At 33.0% G+C, this 17,732-nt stretch overlaps 1 protein-coding gene across 1 annotated transcript in view; it reads left to right on the forward strand.

The window, feature by feature from the left end:
- Nucleotides 1-323: 323 nt before the first annotated feature.
- LOC128234229 (hemicentin-1-like) overlaps nucleotides 324-17,732 on the forward strand; it is a 48,324-nt gene continuing 30,915 nt past the window's right edge. Inside the window, exons 1-6 of the mRNA XM_052948329.1 lie at nucleotides 324-496; nucleotides 11,801-12,106; nucleotides 13,842-14,017; nucleotides 15,510-15,669; nucleotides 16,498-16,679; nucleotides 17,270-17,435. Of these exons, the coding sequence (XP_052804289.1) occupies nucleotides 436-496; nucleotides 11,801-12,106; nucleotides 13,842-14,017; nucleotides 15,510-15,669; nucleotides 16,498-16,679; nucleotides 17,270-17,435 (1,051 nt within the window). The 5' untranslated portion in view covers nucleotides 324-435. The remainder of the gene's footprint in view (nucleotides 497-11,800; nucleotides 12,107-13,841; nucleotides 14,018-15,509; nucleotides 15,670-16,497; nucleotides 16,680-17,269; nucleotides 17,436-17,732) is intronic.

Raw genomic sequence — 17,732 nt, forward strand, 5'->3', positions numbered from 1 at the left:
TACGGAGTACAGCCAATTTAAAAAAAATCACCTATGTTTTAAAAATCAAAGTAAATCGATAAACCTGAATCGGTAGATTTTCCAAAAAAAATGACCACACTTTTGAAACCTTTATAAAAGGCATTTTACGAAACAGTGATGCATGTATGTTAAGCGCACTTGAAAGCAATATTAATGAGTAGATAAATTTCCAACTGTTTAAGGTTTATTTCACAAGGATTCATTGAAATATTTGGCTCGGGTTTATACTACCTTAAGCATTTTTTATGCCGACACTGCGTAATATATCAGTCATTATATACTGGGATATAAAGCACGTTGAAGTGTTTAACCACCGATCGAAATATCATATGTATATTAAAAGTTCATTAAAATAAGTGTACGTTCCTTGGCGAAATTTCATTATAGAATTGTAATCGTATACAAATCACAGCCATGCTAATTGTGAAGTTTCCGGTGGTCTTTTTTATTATACTAATGGGTAGGATTAACTCAAGTGAGTATACTTACAAACAAATAAGATGAGTTTGTAATATGTAGATACTTTTCGTCGTTTATTTGTATTCACTTCAATTGAATATATTTTATATTCTAATGGTTTTCATATCACGCTGTTTACCTGAGCTATTTTAATGTTTCTAAATAATGTTTACTTTTTGTGTAACATAAACATGTTATAAGATACAGTATCACTAAGGAAGTAATATTCCCGTACCGCTTAAGTTTCAAGGCGACTCTACCATGTCAATGAAAAATAATTTTGAAAGAGTCATAGGTCAATATGATATAAATAATTGTAAAAATGATGTACTAACCTTCTTGATATTTATGCCAAGTTATTTTACTAATTTATTATTTGAACTATTTGCATAAAATAAACATTGTTGAGTAGATTACACATACTTATAAAGCACTCAAGGACCAAGCATCAACTTATGAAGTGAACATGATCGAAATATACGCGCCATCCAGGAACTTAAGATCCCAAAACAACTCTTTAACACTTGTGGTGCAAATATGGTGACAGGAGCTTTTAGTCAGCAGCTGCAAGGTTATGGAACGCACTTTTTGACTTGTAAAAAAGCAAGTTTCAAAACGGAACTCAACTCTATTTTTCACTGAAGTTTATTGGAACTGATTAACATCAAATTATTATAAAAAGACAATATATAATTTTAAAACTTTTTGATATATTTTGTTTTATTAGTTTTAAACTACATTACCTTTTACGACTGTTTTAATTATTTTGTAATGGTTATAAAATGCTCTTTGTTATAAACTTTTATCTGTGTTAAATTACAATTAGGCATTGGTAATTTATTTTAAGCATTATATATCATGAAAATGTAAATTTAGTACTCGTCATGAGGTCATTAAACAAGGTGGCATGTACTTTTTGGAAACATGTTCAAACAGGCGTTTTCTTCATTATTTTTTGAATAGATTAATAATTTTATGTATTATACTTAAATAATCATGCTTTCCGGGCCGGAACGTAAAATAATGCACGCAGGGTTGCCGGTAATTCGTTTAGCCTCGTTATCGGTCTATGCGCGTGCCCTTGGATTTGAAGTTTTAATCCGAACCGGAAACACATGATATTTATCATTATTAATATTGACGTGCTGTCATTATATCGACGCGGCGTTTTTTATATCGACCCAAGGTCTGTTTTATCAAAGAGCTTTTGAATGTATCGTTTTTGTCTCTGAAATTAATTGATATGTTGTGTTTCGATTTTTAAGGGATATAAATAATGATAAATATCTTTATATTGCCCATCCGGACAGTCTTTCGGGGGGAGGTACTTAAACGGAGATCGTGTGTTCGGTTCCATATACTAAGCAGGTTAAATAAGCAATACGCCAAATAGGTCAGATAGGTAGTAAAAATGCCCGATTTAGATTTTCGTTTTTGTTCTTATCTTTCGTTGAAGCCATTATATTTTACCATAGCTGTTTAGAAAAAGGTGTTATTTTCAAACACTGCTTCCCCACAAACAAGCGCACGCACGCACAAGCAAGCAAACGCACGCACATATGAACGCACACACGTAAGCACGCACGCAGAAGCAAACGCACACACACACACACATACACACACGCACACAAGTACACTCGCACACACACACGCACACACGCACACACACACACGCACACACACACAAACACACACACACCGTGTGTATGTTTTATTGGTAGAAGGCGGTGAGTTGACCTTTGTATAACTTTAACATTAAGATCATGGCGTAAAACTGGATGACACTCAGTCAAGTATTATTGATGTATAATACGAGTTCAGATACGAGTTAGGCGTCATATAATCATTCAAAACATACTGTCTCAATTTAAGTGATACTCTTATTAAAATCAAAACACACATATGTATAACAAACATAACTTGTGATAAACATTTAACTACTTACTTAATAATGCATTTACGGAAAATATTAATTTATGATAACAAGATTGTAACGGTGTATTTAATAGCTGAAAACGCATAAAAAATAAATGATTGGTGAGTGCTAAAATATTTAGTGTGATCTACTATCGTCTCATAAGGTAGAAATACCGCGTTTGCTGCAAATTTCTTTCAAATTCAACTCAGTATTCTTCATAAGAATAAATGTTTTCGACATTCATTCATCCTGTTTGGTATATAATAAAAAACAATTGTATTAGGTGTGGTAAATTTTATTTGGAAGTAAGAGTGCATCTTTAAGATGGCGAGCCAGGTACAATAGTGCTCTGTGACATTATCCGTTCAGCTATAAAATATTGCCTGCGACACCTTTTCATGTTATGGTTAGCATTTGTACCAAGTCATTCTTTAATTCTACTATGCACGGCAAGGTTATACCCCAGACACAAACAAAATCATCATTATAGTTTTATCGTGAACATTAACAAAGTTCAAAGTGACTGTGCTCATGACCTTTGAACTTTTGGCCTTAGTCTTTTTCGCCACACACTGTCTTATTGTGGCTAACACTTGTGAATAGTTATTTGAAAACGGGCCATGCATTTTTTAGTTAGAGTAATGTGACAGAAAGAATGATGGGCGAACGGACGAACAAATCTTATTGAGCAATTTCATAAACAAAAGCAATAATGGCCTTCTTCTATCCAGTGACCAATTATTTTACGTCAAACAAATATCAATATATTGAATAATAAAGGGTTTATAGTGTATGACCACTTGTGACCATTGACCAAGTGACTCCTTCGTTTAAACTTTATTTATTTTACAACGATTGTGAAGAAAGTTGTAATAACCGATACAAAGGCACTCTCGTGTGCACGATGGTGTGCGAGAGTGGGGTCTTCTGTGATGGGGAAACCGGAGAACCCGGAAAAGACACGCTTTCCCGGCATGGAGATCACCAACCAAACTCACATGCGCTCAGGCCGGGAATCGGATATTTTACATTCGATGTGTGTATATTACAGTTCAACAGTATATTGAAGCGGTGTTTTCACACATATGAATATGTCGTACGAATATGTCAGACATTTGTGAAAAATTAGTTGTGTACCTCTACACAGTCAAACCAAAAACGTATACGTCCCATGAAAAAAAAACATAATACTTTTTTCTTTTATCATACAAATACGTCAAACATTCCAAACACAAGTCTTTGCCACTTTGATCAGGGGTCATATTGTTTTTACTATGTCCGATATATTTACACCCCAACTTCCATTCCTTAAATGAACTGCCTTTCGGCAATTGCGTTTATCAATCGATTAACGCAACATCTTTGGATATGTTCGGATCGTAATTCATTGCATAACAATATACTATTTAACTATGAAAACTATTGATCTTGTTATTGTTTGTATTGTGTCTGCAGGTCCCGTAAAATATAAATCAACATTTAAATATAAATCAACATTTTTAAAATTTTACGTTTTAAAGTGATTTCAAGTGGTTGATCTTTTCCCGAGTTATTGTGACGTCATTTGAAAAAAATGTTTCCGGTTACAGTCGGGTCGTTCTATTTACAGAACGGGTAAGAACGGATGGCTGAAAGGTTTTCTTAAATGAAATGAAGTTTTTTTTTAAACAATTTTTGAATGAAATAATGAACTATTGGTGTAAATATAAGTAATGAATTGCGGGGTTGATGTCATTATCGGGGATATGAACGCAATTGGGTTGGTCAAAGTACGCGTGGAGTCCTTCGGACTCCACACAAATTGACCAACCCAATTGCGTTCATACCCCCGATAATGACATCAACCCCGCAATTCATTCCTTAATAAGCCCTCACCACAGGGTGTTAACACATATTCAGTAAATAACCCAGGTACAAATTTGGGTCATTGGATCAAAGGTCAAGGTCATAGTGGGTAAAAATGTCAAATTCTTTTGCACTCAATATTTAGATAACCTTTCGACACTGATACGACATATGTTTCAGTTTCATGTCGCTTTATACGGTCACTTTGTAAAAGGTCAAGGTCACATGCGGTCATAAACATGTTGTGTTAATACGTTAGACATATTTGTATGTGTGAAAATTACGATTCAAAACATGTTTAAAATTATTCATTCCGGAATTTATTGATTATGATATAGTAACGTATTTTGAAATACATCTGGATGATTTCGATGTTTTCAGTTTATATAATTTTGAATATATTTACAATAATCGAAAGCAAAACTATTCAAAAGAATCAGGTGGTATTGCAGTTATAATTAGATCGAATATATCTAAGCACTGTTCAAACATTGATTCTGATTGTGAATATGCTCAGTGGTTTAAGTTATGTATTACTCTTGTCAATACTGATGAAGATGCTTTTTGCTTGGGTGTAATCAATGTTCCCCTAGAAAGATCATATAGTTTAGGCAGAACCTAAACATTCTGTTTCTAGCTTAATACGAACATTTCACTTGTAATAACAAAAATGGTGATTAAAATGCAAGAACTGGTACTTAAGATAATATTACTGATGTTGATGATACTTTTTATTTTATTTATGTTAACCCAATACACTATTTGATATCGATTTGATTAATGAGCGTAGATGCTTGAATTTCTCACTTAAGCGATGATCGATGGATAGAACAGTAAATAAGGCTGGCGAAGATATATATATTATTTTTGCAGGCAACGATTCTGTTATATTAAACGGTCGTGCATTTAGTGTTAAAATGTTGAGAACATATCTCTGTAATGGATTACACAATATCATCGGCCCATAGCCTTAAATTATGAACATTTCACAATTGAAGATTTTCGCTCATTGATTTCTGATGTGCATCGCCCAGTTATTTTTGCCCTAAGGGTACCATTTAAAAATAACTATGTTAATCCAAAACACAATTTTGGACGGAGAGAAAGTGTAACGATGATAAAATTGACGCCTTTAAGCTTAATATAGATACAAAACATTAACAATATTATTTTGAAAATAAATAACTACGATAAGGATGATAAAAAGGTTGTCAATGATATATATATGCTGATGAAGAATGTGACATATTAAATTTAGCTGAATGAACCCTTGGGTATAATAATCAATGTAAAGAGGCACGAAAATAGCACATTCATGTGAACGTAAATACCACTTTGTAAAAAAACCCAGCTCAATCAGACTAAATTAAACAAAATAAGTAAAACGTTAATGTATAATAATTTCCTAAATTTCAAGAGAAAAACACGTAATTTGAAATCGACAAAACCTAAGACTATTGGAATTATGTAAACAGCCTTATTAAGAAACAAATTAGTCCTGATGTTGATATGTCTGTATTTTACGATTTTTATAAAGAACTCAACTCTAATAAAACTATTCAGAATGTTTAACCTAATTCAGATTTTTTAAATATTGATATATAAAATACTTTTAATATCAAAATTACTTCAGATGAAATACTTAAAGCTGTACGTTCTCTAAAGAACGGCAAGACATGGTACTGCAATGATATCATAAGCTAACCAATAGTGTGTTGAAAACTGGTTATTTATCAAATTCATTAACTGTATGCTGTAAAGTACCAATGTATAAAAATAAAGGGGATATTCAGTTACTTTAAAATAATCGTCCAATTACGTAGTTAAAGTGCATGGGTAAATTATTAACTTGTATAATATATAATTCCAAATAATACATTACTCATTGGTAGAAAGTTTTGATTTACCAAATGTTAATCAAGCCGGTTTCCGGAAACACTATTTTATTATTGATAATATATTTGTTCTGCATATGTTTGCCGAATACCTTAAATTTAAGAAGAAGAAGAAGAAATTATTCTGCACTTTTGTTGATTTCCAGAAAGCATTTGACTCGGTGTAGAGAATCGGCTTATGTTCATTAATGGTGAAATGCAATATATCCGGAAACATCTTGAATGCCATAGAAATATGTATAGTTTAATAAGGCCACACCAAATTGATGTTTCGTTTCGCGGATTTACCGGTCCTATTTTTTTGAAAATGTAAAAAAAATATTTATTTATTTTTTGTTCGTCTGCACCTACATTTTGATCGCCATCCAGATTTTTTAAGGTAATATGTTTTTGAAAGGCTGAAAAATTATCAATTATAATTTTTCTACGCTAGTTTACGTGTTTTTGTAAAGGAAAGTTACCAATGCGTGGTGTTTTTGTACTGTATATCGATCGGTTAAGCATGGGTTTCAATAAATTCAATTAAAATGGCGGCTTCCGGTATATAAACAATGTGGCTCTTATTTTGGAAATTAAATATTATTTTTGACAGCAAACATGTTTTGAGCATGCTTTAAGTCATTATTCATCGTGTCATGCACTAGAGGAGCATTAATTAAAGCAATAATTATGTAATACAGCTGAGACTGGTAGCTATAATGTTGCCTTGTTAGTGACTCGTTTTGGATGGAAATCGGAATGATCAACTAAGTATTAATTGATTCCGCTATTCCGGACCTAAGGGGGGGGGGGTGGATGGGGGGCATATACAATTGGTTGGTGCATAAAAACATCTAAATGACCATAACAGTACTCTGAACATACCCTTGTTCTTTTTGTTTTGATAAGCACATGCCATTGCATTTCCTGTGATTGTACAAACAAAACTTTAAATGTATATGGAGTCTGATATTAGATGGTGCCTGTGTAAAACATCATTTTTTACACATCTGAAATCAATGCTAAGTATGTCTAGATACAGTTGCAAATGCTGTTAAAGTGATTCAGGAAGACTTATATTAGTTGTTTCAGACTTTTTACTAAAAACAGGGTTATTTTTTATTATGAATGATCGTCATATTAAAATACGTTTTAATTATATTAGAAATTTGATTTATCCATATGATGTTTGTACTAATCACGGATGAATAAATAGTTTGTATTTCGACATGTCCATTAGAGGTTCAGTTCAAGAATGCATTTAAATGGGTATGAGGGCAATTCTATTGAACAATCTTTCTTATTTATATTGATTATATTCGCTCGTTTCGGGTTTAATGAAAACTGACAAAATTGTTTGGGGGTTTTTCGCTCGCTCGCTCCATTTTTTTTGGGCAAAAAAACGAGGAACGAAACAATAATTTGGTGTTGCCTTAAGTCATGTGTATGACGGTAAATAGTTGTACTTCTTTGTTTGTAACGGAGGCCAATATTTATTTGTTTATTTCCGTTATTGTTCTCACTTTATCGTAATTATTTAGCACACTATATGGTAACAGTAAACGATAGTTAGAGGTAAACGATTTAAACTTGGATATATCTATTAGATTACTTTTGTTAAGACCATGCAGATGACAAAGTGGTGTTTGCCACCTCTAAGGATGATCTTAAATATGTTATAAATACATTGTATTGTTATTGCTGTTAGTGGAACCTAAATTTGAATTTTGATAAGATAAAAATTGTGTTATTTGGCAATAAAGTGAGACGAATTAGAGACCTTAAAATTAGATTGTACAATATAAGTTGTTGATCATTTCAAATATCTAGGAGTTTTGTTATCGAAATATATGCATTTTGCATTAGCTTCGAAACATGCCACACAGCAAGTCCATTAAGCAATGTTTTGTCTGTATATGAAAATAAGGAATTTAGACCTCTCCATTGATTGCCAACTTAAATTTTTTGACCACACTATTGTACCAATTTTGACATATAGTTGTGATATCTGGGGGTATGGTGATTTGTCACTGATTGAAGAAGATACACACATATTTCTTAAAACATATTCTCGGAGCACGCCTCATGTTATGTTACATGGTGTTGTTGGTCGCTATCAAGTGTTGATTATAATAAAAAACGTATGGTTGAATATTGGCCTAATTTAGTTAAATCAACGGAAGGCAAACTGTCTACAAAGCTTTATTAAATAGTATTTACCCATTTCAATGACAATGTTCTCATTTCAGTTTGGTGCATCATGTTAAATATATTTCGATGAATGTGGGATTAGTTATGTATGGTATAATCAATATTTGAATAGAACAAAACAACAACTATTAACAAGACTCAATCCTAACAATCCTTGATAAACATGCCTAGTTTTTTTATATATATAGTATGTATGCACTGTGCTGTTTGTGGAGTTTTGTGCTGTTCTTCCATGTTTCTTGTTTGTGATATTTTGTTTTTATGTTCTATGTCTTTGGCGTTTACCCAGTGCCATTAAACCGGGTGTATGTTTAAACGTTTTGCTACTGAGCTTGTTTTTATAGGTTTTCGCATAAATATCAATCAAACACTTTCTGATCAATATATACAAAGTTGGACATCTTGTATTAATTATTTCTCCAAATGTTTGAATTATAGAATGTTTAAGGATACATTTTGTTACGTATGCTATTTTGTCAATTTTCCTAAATTCTTTTTGCAAATTTTGATAAGATTTCGAATGTGTAATCACCACCTCCCTATTGAAAAGGGACGATGGTTTAATAATGAACTATTTAAAGAAAATGTTTAGATATTGGTAACAAAAATATATTTATTAGCGTATTTAAGCGTTGATGTACGGATACTTTTTTTCAAAATTTGTACAGCAGATTAGAAAACTCAGCTAGAGCTCTTTTTTTTATAAAGTTTTGGCATATTTTGAAATTTAATCATATCTTAACAAAGGTATCATTCAGTAGTATAGAATAACACTTACAAAGTTACGTTTGTCTTCACACAAGCTCGGTATTTAGACTGTAGGATGGAGAAACGTACCAAGAGAAGAACGGTTATACGCTACATGTTAAAAGTTAGAAGACGAATACCATTTGTTATTTGAATGCATATTGTATAATGATATACGAGGTAAATATATCAAGAAATACTACAGAGAAAGACTGTTCAAAACCATTTAATTGTTAAAATCTAATAATGCAAATGTTGTAAAAAAATCATCTTTAATGCGTTTGAAATTAGAAAGACATACCCATACCCAAATTAAGGCCAATTAAAGGGAGACTTTGCTTTCATGTTGGTTGACCAAATTATATAACCAGTGCCATAAACATGTGTCCTTACTGTTAAGTGACAAGTAGGATGTTACATATATATGTGTGTGTGGGTGTTTGGGTGTGCGTGTCCGTGTGTCTGTGCGTGTGCAGGTGTGAGTGTGTGTGTGCGTTTATGTCAATATAGTTATAAACATTATATTATTATCAGATTGGTGTATTACATTAAGGTAAAGTTGTTGTATTATATTATTTGTATTAGTTTAATCATTTATTTGTTCGCCAAATATAATTTTACCTACGAACATAGTTATCATATGATTTTGATCATGGGCCATGTGTTCTTAATCGAATATGCATGTACAAGTTCATAGATATACAGCACAAAAAGATTTCATAATTGATATATCTAGAAAATATATTGAATTATAGAGATATAGTTGTTAACATTGTGATATTAGTAAACCTGTTTATAAATCTGTTCCGCCATGCATATGTATATAAGCCATAGTATTATATTAAATTGAACATGGGTCATAGTGGCCTATTCCAAATATGTATTGTGTTGTATATTTCTTTTCAATTAACCTTCTTTTTCTTTTTTCTTCTTCTTCTTCTTCTTCTTCTTCTTCTTCTTCTTCTTCTTCTTCTTCTTCTTCTTCTTCTTCTTCTTCTTCTTTTACTTTTTCTTCCTTCTTACCACTTACATGAATTCTACTGCAAATCGTTAGAATTTTTGCATGTTCATTTATTGTTAACCTCGTATTACATTTATTATATGTACGGAGGGTAAGATAAACTTTGAAACGTTATAATATAATCTTTTTTGTACAATTAAACTGCCCATTTGTAACTATAAATAAGATAGTGTTCAGAAAGACTACAATGTTATGCTGTCGTTTTAATCCATTTCAATTTCAAGTTCAAATTGAAAATATCGTTGATTTTATATATCAAATATGATGAATAAAATATGATTAAACTTAAAACGTTAACCTAAATATCATGACTAAAACAACATAAATCTCGAGAACAAATGTAAAATCTTACTTGCATGATTAAGTAGGTATAAATATATGCGCTTCACTAAGAGTGTATTTTGCATTGACCTGTTGACCGAAACTGTAAACAAAATGTTTAATCTTTTTGGGGATTATTTCTTGGGACGAACTTTGGATTGGTTTTATCATGAAATATATTATGCTTGCGCTTCACTTTAAATAATATTAAGTGTTTAAGTATAATGCTTGTTTATATCCAATTCGCCTTGGTCAAAGTATATTGTAACCTCTACGTTTTCAAACGTTATGCAATTAATTGTTGAATATGACGGTATGCAGTTAACCTAAACTATGTATCTCCATATTTCTTTCTTTATGTATGCCCAAACGCAACGCCCCAAATACTTTTCTATATGTATCACCAACACAGTTCTCCATATACTTTTCTATATGTATCACCAACACAGTTCTCCATATACTTTTCTATATGTATCACCAACACAATTCTCCATATACTTTTCTATATGTATCACCAACACAGTTCTCCATATACTTTTCTATATGTATTACCATCTCAGTTTTCCATATACTTTTCTATATGAATTACCAACTCATTTCTCCATATTCTTTTGTATATGAATTACCAACACAGTTCTCCATAAATATTTCTCTATGTATTACCAACTCGGGTCTCCATAACTTTTCTATATTTATCGCCAACACAGTTCTCCATATACTTTTCTATATGTATCGCCAACACAGTTCTCTATATACTATTGAATATGTATTTTTCCATATGCTTTTCTATATGTATTACCAACGCAATTGTCCATATATATTTTATGTATCACCAACACAGCTCTTTATATACTTTTCTATATGATCACAAACACAGTTCTCAATATATATTTCTATATGCATCAAAAACACAGTTCTCCATAAATTTTTAAGTGAACCATCACTTACTTTGTACGTGTTAAAACCTCACATTTCTTCAAACCATTAAGTTAAACTATACAGGGCTAACACTATTTGATCAATTCTAGGGATTCCGAAGCCGCCGTCTATCTCTGCGTGCAGATCGCTCTACGATGGAGTCTCACTGACCCTACCGTTCTAAACCTAACTCTAGCAGATCAACGATCCTTCAAACCACCGACTTTATAATAATCATTAAATGTAAATATTTAGGTTCGGTTGACATTCACGTCAAATACAATTGATATAAGCAATACAAAAAGAATGTCATGTTTCTCTTGAGATAAATAACTGACTTTTTAATTAATCATCGTTATTTTTTCTCAATTGTAGATATAGAGAGTGAATCCTAGACCACATCCGGGAACTTGGCATTCAGTAAAACCGCATATTTAACTCATTATGATATGTTATCCATTCCAGGCATTCCGACCCGCCCGACTATATTTGCTATCGGAACGATCTACGAGGGAGCATCACTGACCATAGTTTGTAGTAGCCCATCAACCACCAACCCGTCAAACCACACTCTGACAATGAGGTACAGCTGGACACGAGGTGGATATTCCATCATAGCGAGTGAAAGGTTTTCCTTTGACAGCAGTGCACAGAGAAAGTTGACAATAGCGAATCTTGCCAGAAATGATAACCAGACAGTTATTGGGTGTACAGCTACAGAGGAGAGGGGTAAATCCTCACTGTCGTCTGTCTACACGATAACATTTACATGTACGATAGCTTCTATTCCTTTACATTATTAAATACAAGTACCTTGGTTTGAAGGTTTACGTAATAATGCAGTTCTTTAGGAATAAACGAATAACTCTTCACCAAGTGACGTCACTGAAAAGTATCATTGAATATCATAAATTAAGTAAACATTTTACTTTCGCTGCCTTTATTGGCTTGAAAAAGGCGAACGACTGTATTAAACGGCAAAAACCACATTTCTCTAAAAAGTCCGGTAACATATTCAGAGGTACGTTCTTACATTAGTTACACTATAGTTACAAGCATGGTTTTGAAAAAAACACAACAAGAAAAGTGTGTTTCCTCTCATTAAAAGCTGGTTACGTGGATAACATTGGTTATATCGAAATACACAGTTCCAACTCCAAATTGATAGGTTCCTCGTATGAGAGTTATGTGATTTCACTAGTTTTAATGAATTACAAGTATGTTTTTGTAAATTTTAAAAGATGAATCTTAGGATGCGCGGTAACATCGGTGGAAAGCAACACTTTTGAAAAGAATACCCATACAAAATCCAAAGAGAGTTTTCATGTGGGCATTTCCTCTGGTCAGAGTTTTTTCGTTTCATTAGTTACAATGGCTTACATGTATGTTTATGAACATAAGGGGCAGTGTTTTTGTCATTGTATTTCATCGTTTTCATTTAACATAATAAAGATAAGAATCACAGTTCCTACTTAATCGAGTGTTAAGGCAACAATCAGCTCAGAAATACGCGGTTATATTAGTTACATATATAAGTTACAATGAGTAGCAACAGGGTTATCAAAAATGTTTGTGTTTTTTCTAGAAAATTGTTTAAAATTGCAAATTAATCTCAGAAAATAAGAATAAATACAACATACAACTTGTTTTTTTTAGTGTAAGATCGCATTTCATTTCACTCATGAGCATTGGACAGTTATGTGTTATTTGGCACTCGTGTACTCAAAAACATTCTTACACTGCAATTAACAAGTGTTCTATATTCTCTATTTCTAATTTGAACTAAATTGGTATAATGGGGAATAAAATCAAGAAATTATGCCTAACAATAAGCCATTTGATAGTCTAGGTAGAAGGGCTTTATGATTTCAATCACGCCTTGTTATAAAAGAATTGTTATCTACATATTTGTTTACATTTTGATAATGAAGATGATGCTTATCATATTTTGTTTCATAGTTCATATCTTTCCTAGGATAGTTTATTGCTTTTGTTTTTTCATAGCATGATTTAAACGATGCAAAGATATGTTCAAATGGAATAGACTCTTTAAGTATTATGCTTTTATTAAAACAACTATCTATGTCCTCTTTTGATTGAGTGTTGGCTTACAATACAATTTAAAAATACCTTCTGTCAATATTTCAGTCGGTTCATACATCGTGTCTTTGTCCCCGTCTACCACGTCCTACACTTTAACCGAAGGAGGCACGATTCAGTGCCTTAAATGACACATTACTTGTAAACATGCTGACAGACTGCAGCGGCGTCTTAAGCCTATACCATCCTTGCCAAACTATTTTAAGTCCTTGTAAAAAAGTGTAGATAACATAGACATTTCTTGTGTATGCTTCCAGTCCGAAAGTAGGGCTGACAGACTTTAACAGAGTAATAGAGAACATCAACTTCCCAAGCCACTACCCTCACAAACTCAAAACTTAAATTTATTTTATATACTTCTTATGTGTGAACAATTTACATCAACTTCTTGTTCATATTTTCACAGTGTGCTCAAATACGCTGACAAACTTCAGTGGAGTTATCGAGAGCCCCAACTTTCCGAATGCCTACCCTCATAACCTTAACTGCACCTGGGTGATTGACACAACCATGGGAAACACTGTCAACATCTCATTCTCACATTTTAGTCTCGAGAAGAACTGCAACTTCGATTACTTAAAGGTAAGTAATATTTTTGTGTGAGCTTTTACATGTATTTTAAAAAGAGTTCATTAATTTGATCCAAATTTCAGCAACACAAAAATCATTTCTAATGATAATTAAACCCAATAAATTACACTTGGACCTAGACTTTAGTGTTTACTTCTTTTGTTTAATAGTTATGCCCCCCCCCCTCTCAATTAAAGAAGCAGGGTTATATTGCTTTGCACAGGTAAGTCAGTCGGTCGGCCAGTGAATTTTATCCAATTGATAACCTGGGAAATCTTGGTAGGGAGATTGTTCCTGACCAGCAGATGACCTCTATTAATGTTGTCAGTCAGCAAGTTAACGGCTATTATTAGTATATGCTTTGTACATCTTGGTCAGACAGTCAGTCAGTCAGTCGATCGGTAGACCAAACCTATCCAATAGCACGATACTAGGGAACGCATGGACCTTAGGTCCTTAAATTTGGTTTGGAGGTTTTTCATGACTTTTTGATGACCCTTTATGATTTTAGATGAGCATGTAAAAATTCACCAGATTGAACACAATCATGGTAATTTTTCTTTGTAAGAAATTTACAATTTTATTTCTTACTATTAACGCATTGGTTACCATTACAGTTGACCTACTTGCAGCTATATTTCAGTGAAACCTGTATTGCCCATATTCTTATCCTAATATTATCCAATTAACCAATTCACTGCTGACATGAGGGCCATACATCTTTAACTGGAAACAATACCTCATCAACTCCTATAGCAACATTTATAACTGGTCAATTTCTGTTCTTATTATTAACTTGGTGGTTACCATTACAGTGGACCTATGAGCAGCTATATATCAGCTTAACTTGTATTGCCCATATTCTTATCCTAATATTATTCATGTAACTAATTCACTGCTGACATGAAGGCCTTACATGTTTTACTGGAAACCATACCTCATCAACTCCTGTAGCAACATTTGTAACTGGTCAAATATTATCCCTACTCTCATTAAACTTGAAAGGGATGCTGCTCATAGCATTCAATTTCGGTTGAGAGCGAAATTAAAAGCCGAATATGGCTTCTTGCTACCGTATTGCCAATATATCAGGTTTGCTACTAAGCCTATTACGTATATATTACGTCGACAACATTGATCATTGCATGGAAATATTCCATTTATTCTTTGGAAATCGGAAAAAACTCATTTTTGTACGATATTAGATTAGTGATTAATACGTAACAATATGGGGTCTACTCGTAACCAGTCTACAGCCCTTGGTGCTGTGTCATTCATGTTGGAGTTATATTTTTAATTCCATGTTTAAAAGTGCCATGCGTTATACCATCATATACTTTAAATTACGATATTATCTCCGCAAATAAGCATTGTTTAGTTCAATCAACATTTGAAATAAAACATAATATATGCGGAATTAGAGTATTTACTGAAAAATAAGTATCATTATAGCCACACGTTATTCTGATGATCTACTGTAACAGCAAGTTGTGTAACGTTTTAGATCAATGATGGTGACCAACCAACGTCTACTTCATTAGGAACATTCTGTGGTACTAATTTACCCCAGCCTATATCGTCTAGTACCGACAAAGTGTGGATTAATTTTATTACCGACCACTCTGTAGCCAAGAATGGTTTCCGGCTGCAGTATATTACTAATGGTAAGTGAATGATTGATAAATAACAATTGGCATGACATTGCTCTGCCTTGATTTAAATATTCATAAGGATTGAGATCAACATTGTTTACAGTGTTTTCAGAGCTACTATATGTTCGCTCGTGACCTTAAATGACAATCTTATTCAAAATCAACACATACACATGTATAACAACCATCAATTTTGAATGATAAACCTTTGAATATTTACTAAATAATGCATATATGGAAAATATTAAATACTGAAAACAAGATTGTAGGCATGTATTTTATAGCTGAAAACGCAAAATTATTAAATGATTGGTGAGTGCTAAAATATTTATTGTGATCTTCTATTGTTTAATCAGGTAGAAATACCGTGTATTCTGCACCATTCTTTAAAATTAAACTCGGTATCCTTCATAAGAACCATTGTTTTCCGACATTTATTCATCCTTTTTGGTATATCAAAAGAAATGTATTAATTGTGGTAAATCTTATTTGGGAGTAAGAGTGCATCTTTAATATGTTTTAACCTTTAATTTTGATCTCGTTTATGGATAACTTTTCGGTAATTTCTAGGAATGGAACCACGTGTAAATGTACCCAGACAAAATGGCGATGGTTTGAAGTATATCGAAAAATGATATATATAAAATGTCTGTTAAAAATCAATCATTTGCTCAGAAAAGGTAACGATTTCGTTTTACACTTAATCGATGTTGTGTTTATGCAACACATAGGTTGTCAAACTGTCTCAATCCCGACTCCCTTCTGTTATCAGTGGGATTGTACCACTACATTATGTTTGTGATAACTATTATATAATTAATTATCATTTTCATACTTAAGGATGTGGTGGATACCTGCGTACACCAACTGGATCTTTCATTAGTCCTAACTATCCAAACCCTTACCCTCACCGACGCCAGTGTGAGTGGACTGTAGTTGCCGAAACAGGATTATACGTTCAGTTGACCATCGAGAAAATTAACCTTGAAACTCAAAATAACTGTCTGTATGATGTTTTGGAAGTAAGTTTAAATTATTTTGTTTGAGATCTTTTGTTTTTCTAAGATAAAAGGTCAAAGATTTTGGATAGCCTTGATGCCGTCTTCATAGTTGTGCCGTACCCTAAATGTTTGCCATAACATAAAACAATCGAAAACCCGTTTTTATTAATCTTATAACACATGAAGAGAATCTCTCACCGAAGAGAAACAGCAAAATGTATAGCTCTGATACAACTAAAACATCATGTTATTTTTTAACTGAAAAAGAGCTATATAAATCAAACATAAGTTCGTTTTAAGGGTGCTCATCATCACTTGTGTCCTAATATAAGGCCAACAGAAAGTGACCCATGGTGAAAGGTGTACATCTGTCAAACACCACCGCTTTCATCCTTAAAGATTGTTTATCAGTTTGAGAATGATATATGGGGGAAAGAAATACTCCCGCTTTAGCGCGAGAGTAATTATCTACAAATTGGGTAAATCGGAGTCCCTTGTTAAGCACGTATTGTTCTGTATAACAAATACTTGTATGTGTCTTAAATTTTAACAGTGCATTAAATCGGAAATTGTTAACGATTATGTTAAGATTCATCTGTTTAATTGCACAGATCTACGGCGGCCCAGATGACACTGCTCCAAGACTAGCCCAGCTCTGTCACCATCAAAACAGTCCCCAGGTCCTGTCTTCTCCCGGAAACACAATGTTTGTGCGCTTCAAGAGTGATGGATCAACTGCTGGCAATGGATTTAACGTCACATACAGGACCGTTACTGGTAAAACAGCTAATTTCATTTATGCGTGCCTTTGGCTCATAACATTTGTCATTTACTTTATTCTCTGTCTCAGCTGCTTTACAATGTCAAATGATGGCACGGCCCTTTGCCCTGACAATGACCGGTTATGACTCCATATGTTGCTGTGACGGTTATAGCAGTTGGCAATGGCATGGACAGTTATAGCAGTGAGCAAGCGTACGGACTGTTATAAAATTGGGAAATGGTAAGGACTATTATAGCAGTGGGCAATGGTAAGGAATGGTATAGCAGTGGGCAAATGAAACGAATGGTATA

Source organism: Mya arenaria, chromosome 5 (assembly GCF_026914265.1).
Source record: "Mya arenaria isolate MELC-2E11 chromosome 5, ASM2691426v1".
Lineage (NCBI taxonomy): Eukaryota > Metazoa > Mollusca > Bivalvia > Myida > Myidae > Mya > Mya arenaria.